General features: G+C 38.2%; 1 protein-coding gene across 4 annotated transcripts in view; it reads left to right on the forward strand.

Annotated features, from left to right (window-relative positions):
* The window catches only part of LOC129437764 (TRPM8 channel-associated factor homolog), a 64744-nt gene extending 55210 nt beyond the window's left edge, over positions 1-9534 (forward strand). For all 4 annotated transcript variants that reach the window (XM_055196058.2, XM_055196056.2, XM_055196055.2 and 1 more), the window contains 2 exons: positions 7492-7829; positions 8310-9534. In XM_055196058.2, the coding sequence (XP_055052033.2) occupies positions 7492-7829; positions 8310-8552 (581 nt within the window). In that variant the 3' untranslated portion in view covers positions 8553-9534. The remainder of the gene's footprint in view (positions 1-7491; positions 7830-8309) is intronic.
* Positions 9535-11691: the final 2157 nt, after the last annotated feature.

Consider the following 11691-nt stretch of genomic DNA (forward strand, 5'->3'; position numbering starts at 1 on the left):
TGTGAACGTTATCTCTTTTTTTTTAGAACCTAAAACACAAATTCAAGAATTGCACACACAAAATCTACTGCAAAATGACAAATGATCACAAATACATCTCAAAAGCAAACATTTGTCTTACAATGCACTTTTGCCATAATAATATATTTTGTATATGTCATATACACACACTACTTTAAAACCTAAAGCTCTTTCATGAGCTCCTATATACATTTCTGTACAAGATCAAAAGTAGTTTTCAGGGAGATTTTTTAAAATTCACAGTACGGCTAAGCAAATCCTCATCACCTGCTTTTAGAATTGATTGTCGGTTTTGAAAGCAGGTGATGACGATTTACATCTAATCAAGGAACCGGCTTTACTGACAAGATGCACGTGACAATCGCATGCAATTTATTGTGCATCTCTAATTTTAAGTAACATTTTAGAGCCAGAAAAAACTGAATTTATATATTGTAAATGGTTATGCAACACAACCATGATACTAACGTGTTGCCAACTTGTTTGGTTACGTGTTGCTTATGTGTTGTTTTGTAACGTTACAGTCTTTGGTAGCCACAAGTTTTTATAGAATATCTGTTGGAAATCAGACGTTGTTTGTTTTTCTAATCTAGAAAGCTTTGAAATATGGGACTTTTAAGATTGCATGTCGTGCAGATAGATGCACATATAATACATTTATGTTGTATCAAGGCTTGATATTATGTATTCATTTAGAAAGCACATGAGTTTGTGTTTATTAACCCTTTAGTTTTTCTTCTTCATGCAGCTATTCCTGTTAGAGTTTTCTGTTATAAAACATTTATTACATTACATAAATTAATAAATAATCTAGTCATTCTCTAGTCATAATTTTTCCGTCATAGTTTCTTCAAAATTTAGTTTAATTTGAGTGTTTTTAATAAAAACATTTTCATTTTTACCATGATGCGTAGGCCCTGACCCTTTGATTGCCCCCACTCCTAATTAATCAAGTTCTCGTTTTTCAGACCTATGGATTAATCGAAATGAAAAAATGACATGCATGCACATTGTGTGTGTGTGTGTGCATTTGTGATATTTGGGTGCATCTAGGCTCAAGGCCGGGCTATACCTTTTTTCCGCGTCCGCGCAGCTTTCCAAGTATACTCCCCGTTGCTACACATGGATGGACATGTATACGCAATAAAAAAAGATTTCTTATTCAATTTAATACTCTACCAGGCCATCAGGGCAGCATTGATTTGCAACATTTATAGTACATTACAAAAATTAGGACAGCTGAAGAAAAGTAGCGGATCCACCACTGCAAACAAAGTTTAGAACAAAGAACAGAAATAAAAAATTATGGTGACAAAAATGCTCCACAGCTTTCTGTTCTTGGAAGAAGTAAAAAAAATGAAAAAAAAACGATAGTGTGTTTGCAAATGCTGTCTATTGCCTTGTGTAATTGTTTGTAGTGTAGTGTCCTTCTCAACATTTTCACGCTCATGCGTTGTCATATGCGGATGGTCTGTGCACTTTCCAGGCAGTGTCAAATTTTGGGCAGTAAGCGGACGGTGCGCGTGGACAGCCGCGGACCCTTCTGATGACGAAAATGTGCGCCGTCCGCATGACGTCATACGCGGACGTCCCTAGTATACCTTCGACTTAAGTCCCTCCTGCAGGCTGGGTCTGGCCACAATATTTCATCCACGTCACATGTGGATGTTCTTTCTTGCCAGACACCAAGGAAAGAACCTCCTTGTATGGCATATCCAACCTTGACTCCACATGCCTTCTCCATTGACTGCAGAAGTGTCATGTTGACATGGGGATGATGATCATACACTTTTCAGTGCCATGTGGAGAAAATTTTCTCTATAGGGTTAAGAAATGGTGAATATGGAGGCAGGTAGACAACAGAAAAATGGGGATGACTAACAAACCAGTTTTGGACCTGATGGGCGAGAAAAAAACAGAGATTATCCCAGATGATAACTTGCCTGGTCTTCATTCTGCAGAACTTAAACAAGCATATCATGGAAACCATCCAGAAAACGTATGATGTTATTAGTGTTATAGAGGCCAAGTCTGGCATGTTGGTGCTGGTGCATGGTACCATTCTGAGTAATTGCAGCACACATTGTAATGTTTTCGCCACGTTGTCCAGTGACATTGACAATGGCCCTTTGTCCAATTACATTTCTCCCCCTTCTTCTGGTTTTGCTGAGATTGAAGCCCACCTCATCCACCTAAATGTATTCATGAATGATAGCATGGTCATTAGGGTGGTCCTTATTTTTCAACTTTTAAAAGTTCATGCTCTCACCCCACCGATATGTTTGAATAAATAAATAAATAGGACAATTTTTTTTCAATATTAATTTATATTTGAAGGTTGCTGAAGACCTTTAAGTTTAACACATTTGTGTATTATGTGATACTTTGTGCTAGCATAATTGTTTAATAATATATACTTATGGCAGCAATGGACTTATTTGACCATGCTCCATGCAATTAAAACTCCTGTTTTAGTTGTGATATGTCTTTCAAAGCAAGAAAGCTTCAATGTGAATGAAGCACAATAGACAATATACACTGAGACAATGGCTGAAGGAACACGAAGCAAGTCTAGTATATGGTTACTCGGATCAGAAGAGACAGAAAGTTACCCTCCAAGAAGCAGGTTTTATGTGCGTTGTGCATTTTTAATCCATCTCCACCTCCAATCTGTCATCCATCTCCAAAATTCTCTGTAAAAGACACAATAACATCAGTATCAGTATATAAACAACAAGATAGCTTGACTTGGTAGGTGCAGGGGCCTATACCATGAAGCTGGTTTAGTTGGTTAGCCAGCTTTGTTTAGGATTAGTTTGTGCAAATCCTGGGTTTTGGGTACCATGAAAATAGCTTTTACCAACAAGGCCTGCACATTGGCTTGGTTTTGTCAACCTGAAACTAATCCTGTAACCCTGAGTTTGTTTAACCATTTTCATGGTACGGGCCCCAGGTCTGATATATTGGAGAAAGTGTTGTATGCATACCTACTCGGAGTCAAAAACCTTCGACATGACTTTCTCACAGTTCCTTTCAAATGGGACCTTATACAGCTTCAGTTTCATACAGTTTCATACTTAGTTGATATCTCTGGAGGACACAGTGTATTGATAAGGGGCTCACAGTGTTTATGTTTGCAAAAATTATCGCATCATTAACGATATGATTGCAGATTTCCCTTTTTCTTATAGCATTGTTGGCCTTAACCAAATTCATGAAAGCAGTCTTGTCACACAATTTCTAATACTACGGCTCCATTTCTCAACCATTTCTGAAACTTTACACAAAATACCAACAAACACGCACACATAATGCAAATCGTCACACATCTCTTGCCAAATCAAACTCTTTATTCAAAACTATTGCAATTTTGCATAGTAACTCGAGACACAAACATAAGATAATTAGCCACATACACATTAGGTTACACACAAACAGAGATGCATAAAGTACTAGGGACCCAGACTTGAGTAAAAGTACAAGTGCTCTATCAAAAAAGTGACTTGAGTAGAAGTTGAAGTGCTCTTTGAGCACAGCACTTAAGTGGAAGTACTAAAGTATTAAACATGTTTTGTACTTAAGTACTGCAAGTAGTTTGTTTTAAAATATACTACTCAAGTACTGAAAGTAAAAGTTCAAGTATTGTGTAATGTAGTTATTAAAGAAAACAGTCAAAAGTTTGAATATAATATTGTTTATTTTATTTCAAATGTTTAAGCTGAAGGACGTCTCACAATTCTTTTGGCTGTAGCAGCAGTTCAAGGACAGGAATATTCAGATTAATTCAGATTAATTTAACGATACAGAATTCAGTATTAATGAAATATTAGTCGATATAACGGTAATAGGTAAATGTGCAAGGTGTTTTCAATGTATTTAGGTTTCCTTCTTTCGCGCACACTCGCCCTTTCTCGCGTATTCTCTCTCTCGCGCTCACACGCGCAAATTTTTGTTGAGTTTCTCTGCTTTGGCTCTCTCTTTGCTTCACATTTGTCTACAACCGCGGCTCATATTTGTGAGTGAGTGAGAGGAAGGAAGGGATCCGCCCTTCACTCTCTCCGATTGGTTTAGACCACGATGTGTGTGTGTTTCTAATGTGTATCACCGCTCCGGCACCGCCAGTGATAATGTGGGTTTGGAATGATTCGTAAAATTTTTATAACCAGAGTAACGAGTAACGATGCAGCACATAAAAAATGAAAAAAACTCATCGAAAATATATACTGAAGTAAAAGTGGAAGTAGGAGAAAAAAATAATACTTCAGTAGAGTACAGATACGGCCTTTTAGTACTTAAGTACAGTAGTGATGTAGTTCTACTTCGTTACTATACATCTCTGCACACAAATGGAAAAAAAATAGTTTGGTTCTTGACACAAAACTTCATCCAATCCACAAGAAATGTTCTCTCTGATTAAACAGTAGGAGAAGTAGCATCTGTAGTGGTACAGTATATCCATGCCTGACATGCCCCCTTGTCTATGTCAACACACATCTCCTTCATGGTTTGGAGAATTGGTATGCGTTGGTGGGGTTGGCAATAATATACCTTCCAATGCCACACTGAAAAAAACTCTTCTATTGGTTTTAAAAATTTTGAATATGGTGGCAGGTTGAGCATCAAAAGTTGTGGAGGATCATTATGGCCCATTCACATGGGGCGTAAGCGGTAACGCTTCCCATTCACTTTTAATGGGTGACGTCATGCGTTTGCCGAACTGAATTGTGGATCCGTTGGCACTGTGTCAGTGCCGTTGCTCGCGGCAGAAGTTGAACATTTCTCAAATTTTCAAGCGGCAACGCGTGTGGCAGCCATTCAGATTGCCTTATGCAAATAACCTAGGCAAAGCCAGCCAATTGCGTCTATGGAAGACCGGAGCATGTGCTGCGGCCACTGTGATTGGCTGTTGGTCACGCTTCAGACAAGCCTTCCATCAAGCGTTAACGCTTATGCCCCGTGTGAATGTACCTTTAAACCAACTGTGGACGAGAGGAGTCTGATGGAAACATGTTGTCCCAGATGACAACAAACCTTGACTGATCTGGCCAAGAAAGTCATTCTAAAGCTTAGATATGGTGCTTAAGCTCTGATTTCTAAATGAACAAATCAGCTATAAGTGTTTCACACGAAGCACTTTTTATAGTTAATCAGTAAACAAGTGAGCTATTTTTAATGGCAGTGTTTTTCCAATGAAACACAAGAACTGTTCTTTCTTTCGTTTATTTATATAGCACGAGTAAACACAATAGACGTTGACCACTGTGCTTAACATATTATCAAAAAATAGAAAATACACACACCATTCAAACTATTTACTACCTCAACTGTTAGTTTTCAATAATGTGTCGAATGTTGAATAATGTGTTTTACAATAGCAAACTGAGTTTAACTCTCTGAGGTCATCCGCACCGTGTGTGCCACAAACTCTTTATTTTTCAATCACTCCGCAAAGAGACTTAGATTACTCTACTGATTTTGGACATAGAGATATATTTTATAAATTAAATAAAACGTTAAAGTGTCTATTTTTTTCTGTCCACTCCCAATAAAAACAGAATGTTGTGCTTTTCGCAAAATTAAGTAAATATACATGATGCATGTTCTGTTGTCTCTCCCTCAGTGAAGTCCTTTCAGAAACGCTTCAGAAAAATTAACTGTAACTTGACAAATACTTGTCATACAAACAAAAGATAAATGTCTACATGATGCTTGGAATGTCTACTTTTAAATGGTGTTCAAGAAGAGGGAGATGCACTGTCTTTCTCCTGTTACATCATTACTGAAATTGGATGAGATCGATCCATATGCATAGCTCACTCCCACAGTCCTGATCCAGTCTCTCCATTCATTGCTGTTTTATCAGAGTGCAGCAAACAGGACATCTAAATCCCTATTTACTTGCATAAGTGTGTCACTGAAAGTTATCTTACTTCAGATGTGAGTAATTTCTTTGTGCTGCCATCAAACAGTACACACGATGGGCACACACAAACACACGAGGCATCATATTTGACGTGCTTTGTGGTATTCTTATAAAAGATGCGATTGCAAACAGCACATCTGAAACCTTGTTTATTCGCATCTGTCTCTGCACAGCAAGTTCATTACATGCACGATCACATGCCTGACCAGGCATTCATTTGTGTTTGTTTATAGATGCCATTACTCCGTCGCGTGTTGTTTGTGAAAGGAGCACAAAGTATTGATAAGTTAACCACGCTCATCCCTTGTTGTGTTTTTGTTGTTTGTGTTTGTAAATTGCGCAGATGGGAGTGGTAAAGCACAAATTAAATAACACAGACTCAACCGCTGATTTCCATAATGCCCACTGCAATCTACTAAGAGCAGCCAAATTAGTTCAGGGGCGCAAATAAGCAGAGCTGATCTTGAGTTCAGCACCATGGACGTTGCAAATACCAGTCATAACACACACAAAAACATTAGTAAATCGCATCTTTTAAATTTTCTCCTCAAAAGAATTTTGCATCTGAAAGGGAAAGTCCTAGAAATGCATATGCAATCAGGTCAGTCGCAAAAATAACTAGACCACACCTTTTCAGCGCTTATTATCCACTGCACGTCTTTTGTAAATTCCGACAATCATTATTTAATGCCAAAATGATTGTTTTTGCTGGGGCAAGCTTTTAGTAAATCTGTCCCTTGGTGTTTAAGCAATATGAAAAAAACTGTTTTGAAATATCACAAAAACTATTTTGGAGAATTCTCTTAAAGAATGAACAACGAGCCGCCGCATGTTTTGCTGCCACTTTGGGTACTGCATGTGTACTTTTATTGTATTAAAGGGGCCATGGCGTGAAAATGTTAGCATTGCCACCCCGTAGAGGTGTGAGCAAAAATAGGTCATTGACATTTGGCTTTCCTTATGATGTCATAAGGATATCTTATTAGAATAATACCGCCCCCTTAATGTACACTATCCAACCACAGCACTGCCATTTAGTGCAAAGAGAAAGAAAGAGAGAAAAAATAATTCACAGCACAATTGAGTTTGAATTGCATCAAACCACCATCATTGTGATCAGTGTTTGCACTTCATCAGCTCATTTGCATTTTAAAAGACACACCCAAAACGACACATTTTTGCTCAAACCAACAAAGTGGCAATGCTAACACCCCCACGCCATGACCCCCCTAAATCTGTCTAACCACACAATCATTAAATGATCTTGACACAGTGTATAGTGTGTATAGTTCTGGGTAATATACATTTAAAAAGTTTTGTTAGACCAGGGTTTCTCAACTCCAGCCCTGCTGAAAAAAACAGCATCAAACCAGCATGGACCAGCATGGGAATTATGCTGGTCTATGCTGGTTTAGCTGTTGGTCACTAGCAAACCAGCACCAAAACACCACATATGCTGGTCTTGCTAGTATGCTGTTTTTTTCAGCAGGGAGCCCTGACCAAAATGTTTTCACACACGAATTCCCACTCCTCCTCTTCTCTCTCAGGCTTTATGCATTCTGGATATCCCATCATGATGCACTCCACCTCCGCTCCTGAACTGATGAATCCAAAGAAAGCCAATAGACGTGATTTGTGGGGATTTATGCATGAGCTTGGTCATAACCAGCAGCGTGGAGTTTGGGAGTTTCGTCCACACACAACTGAGTGCACCTGCAACCTGTGGTCAGTGTATGTGCATGAGGAGGTGCTTGGTATCGACAGGGCTACTGCTCACCCAAACATGACCCCAAAAAATCGCCAGGATTGCATCAAAGATTATGTCAAAGGTGGCAGGGATTTGGAAAAATGGACCGTGTGGACAGCACTGGAGACTTACATGCAGGTAGGAACAGACTGCTTATTAGTTTTATGTTTTTCCACGCATCATTGAATTTTGTTACATTTTGGATACATATTTTTTATGACAGCTCAAAGCAATATTGTTTGTTTTTGTTAAAGCTGCAACCCATAACTTTTTTTTGCCAACTCGGTTTGGAGCTACATAAAACTGCAAGTACTTGAGGAGTTATTTTCTTTATATTGGTTCAACTCAAATTTACATTACTTGCAAAATCGCACCAGACACCTTAAATTAAAAACCATTATCAAAAGCTTACCACTGCCAATTGTAGACTGTTTTGAACACTTTATGTACTTGCTCAATAATGGGGGTTTTTCTAACCAAGAAATGTATGGGTGGCAGCTTTAATAAACTTTTATTAATCAACTTATTTAAAATTATGGAAGAAAATAAGAAAATAAAACGAATGATAAAATTTAATCATAACTGTATTCATAATGCTATACACTTAATATTTTTAAGCTTCAAGAAAAATTTGGCTGGGATGCTTTCAAGAAGGTTTTTGCTGCCTATCATGTCATGACTGGAGTGCCCAATAACAATCCAGGCAAGATGAATCTGTATGCTGAGACCTTCTCCAAGGTGGTGAACATGAATCTGTCATCCTTCTTCAAAGCCTGGGGTTGGCCGATCGAGCCCAGCACTGAACAGAAGATCTCTCATCTCCCCGAGTGGAGCGATCATCCTATGAAGCAGTATGAATAAAGACACAGTTTATGAAAAAAGTGCACTTTAATATACTTTTAAAAAGTGCACTTATCACACTTATCAAAATGTATACTTATATTAACAAACTTAATTGTGAATTAAGTTTGCTATTTTTGACACTTAAGGGAACCTTGTTTATAATTAATTTCAAATAAATTACAGTTTAATTAAATGCAATAAGTTAATAAGTCAATAGGCAATAAGTCAATAGTGATTTTGACAGCTTAAGTGGCACTTAAATACATATTTGCACTGTCATGTTTGCTTTAATTGTGATTAGAATATGGTTACTTTTACTTTTCAAATACACTTAAATTTAAATACAATGTAAAGTTATCAAACAACTAAATGTGTATTAATTTGGGGGGAAGACATAGCCTCACTAAAGCAACTTTACAAAGTGACTTGGTGTTCATTCACACTCAGATGTAACTGCCATTGCTTCACTCTCTCTCTCTCTATTTGTGTTAAATGCTTGTGTGTCTATTGTGTGGCTATGTTTTATATAATCCCAGTCAATAAATAAATATTTGGTAATGGTTTTTATACTGTACAAACTGTATATTCTATTCCCAAACCCTAACCCCAATCATCACAGAAAACTTTCTGCTACTTCACGTTTTCAAGAAACATAATTCTGTCTGATTTATAAGCATGTTTCCTCATGGGGACCTCAAAATGTCCCCACAAGGTCACAAACATACTGGTATTTCTATCTCAATTGTCCCCACAACGTGATAATTACCAGGTACATACACACACAAGCCCTTTTCACACAGAAATTCCATAAAATACACGGGATAGCCATCCTGTATTTTTCCGGAATAGTTAGATTTTTTTTCATTCACACTGCCAAGTTTACCCGGCATGTGATGGTCCCGGAAAGACATGTGACCTATTGAAAGTCCCGCCCTCTCTTCTACGTTGCGTCTGAAGTTTGCATATTATATATTATTTCTGCCTCCAAGAACCACTCGTGTGCATTTTTGTTTATGATAAGATTATAAAGGAGCGCGTGACGCACCGTTCTAATGCTGGTGAATGATCTCAGCTTCTGAGTGAATATTTGACGAGCTCCCTGATCTCTGCTTTAATACAGTAGTGATGGGCAGTCCAGCTCTTTTCATAGATTCGGCTCAAGCTCCGGCTCTACATTTTAGTGATGGCAGTCTGGCTCTTTTCGGGGGGATGTGAAGATGGCGACCGTGTAACACTCATGTGCCAGAGCTCTGCTTTAATCTTATAGTTAACCTAAGACTGAACATATAAAAGGGGCATAAAACATTAACATCAACGCATTTATTGTTCTGATCAAGTTTTTCTAACTTTTCAACGATTGCGATGGAAGGAGATAAGAATACCAGAGCTGCCATGCACTCTTACGCGAGGAAATCTCTGGATTCTGCGCTCAAAGGAAATGATGTGCCGAATACCTCAGGATTTAAGATTCCCTTACCCGAAACTCCTAAACCGCCTTCTAAAAAATCTAAAATGGGTGACAGAACGGCGTCGGATACCCAGATGGTTTCTAACTCGCACCTGATGGAAGTTTTGGAGAGAGTTGAAAAAATGCAGCTGGAGTTTTTGAATCGTATGGTGTCTATCGAGACTACCGTGAAGGAAAACACAGACTCGTTAAACAGTGTGACGGAAGCGATTGAGTTTATGAACAACCAAGTAGAAGAAGTGACAACCAAGGTGAGCTCATTACAAAACAAAGTGGAATCGCTTGAGAAAGAGAACTGTGTGCTACGTGACAGATGCGAGGAAATGGACGCGTATAAACGGAGATGGAATCTGCGAGTGGCCGGCATTCAGGAGCAGAGAGGAGAAGATGTCCGGAAAATCCTTATCGACATGTTCAGCATAATTTCACCAGAGATCGCTGACCAGCTCTCATACGCAGTTGATATAGCACATAGACTGGGTCCACGCTCTGAAGGTTCTCGCTCAAGCCGTCGCATTATCGTTCAATTTCTCTCACGCCACGTCCGAGACAAAATCTGGAGGGATGCCAGAACCGCGGCCGTTCTCAAAGAGAGAAAAATCTAAATCTTTGAAGACTTAACACAAAGTACCAAAGACGCTAGGAACAAACTCTGGCCTCTCGTTGAACGTGCAAGGAAAGACGGGAAAACGAGCAGGATTCAAAGGTCCCTTCGCTTATATTGATGGTAAAAGGATTTCTGCAAAAGACCAGTTAGGCTGAACGTTGTTATTGTTATTGCATCCTCACAGAAGGCTTATTAAAACTTACGACTTCGGTTACACTCACGGGTAGGCACGATTTGCCTTTGTCTTTATTTCTTTTTCCAGAAAATAGGTTTAGTGCTGTTTGCACCCACTCATAGTGTGGTTTTGTTTTTCTTGCGGAATCTTGAACGCTTTTTTACATGCTTGATTTTTAATACAAGCGGTTATTTGATTTTGGGACTTATGGCTTTGACAGTGATAAATCATAAATGTGGAATATTCACACGTGGAGCATCCTTTTACTGTCATAGAGACTGTTTGTTTCTTATGCAATAAGACATTAAAACCATTGACTAAAATATGAATATAAAGAGAGGACAAACATAAGAAACAAAGGAAATCTAAAACGAATAATAATTCATGCCCTTGTTATATTGTTCTAAATTATGCAGGCATTTTGGCACAGTTTCATTCTCATATAGTGTTCTAAGTATTTCTATTATCCTGTTCTATAGCTAGTTCTTCAGGTTTTATATACACTTGTTTATTTTTTTCTATGTCTTTGTCTTTATTTTCTTTTAATGCCTGGGGGTTGAAAAACAATGTTAAAAGGAAGGCTTTATTTTTGTTTTCTAAAAGGCACAAAGCTGATTTCTGTTTCTTCCAAGAAAGTCATTCCACTTCTGAAGTCACCAGGTTTTGGAGATCACAATGGGGCAATGAAATATGGCTATCACATGGGTCAGAACATTCTGCTGGAGTAGGGATTTTTAAGTATAACTTTAATGGTAATATTTTAGAAACTAGTACTGATCCCTCAGGGCACTTCCTGCTAATGTTACTTGCTATCAACCAATTCACTTTAGTTATTATCAACATTTATGGTTACAACTCTGTTGCAGAAAACAGTACTTTCCTTAACACATTAGATCAAAAACTTTCA

The sequence above is a fragment of the Misgurnus anguillicaudatus genome, chromosome 24, assembly GCF_027580225.2.
Source record: "Misgurnus anguillicaudatus chromosome 24, ASM2758022v2, whole genome shotgun sequence".
In the NCBI taxonomy this organism is placed as follows: Eukaryota; Metazoa; Chordata; class Actinopteri; order Cypriniformes; family Cobitidae; genus Misgurnus; species Misgurnus anguillicaudatus.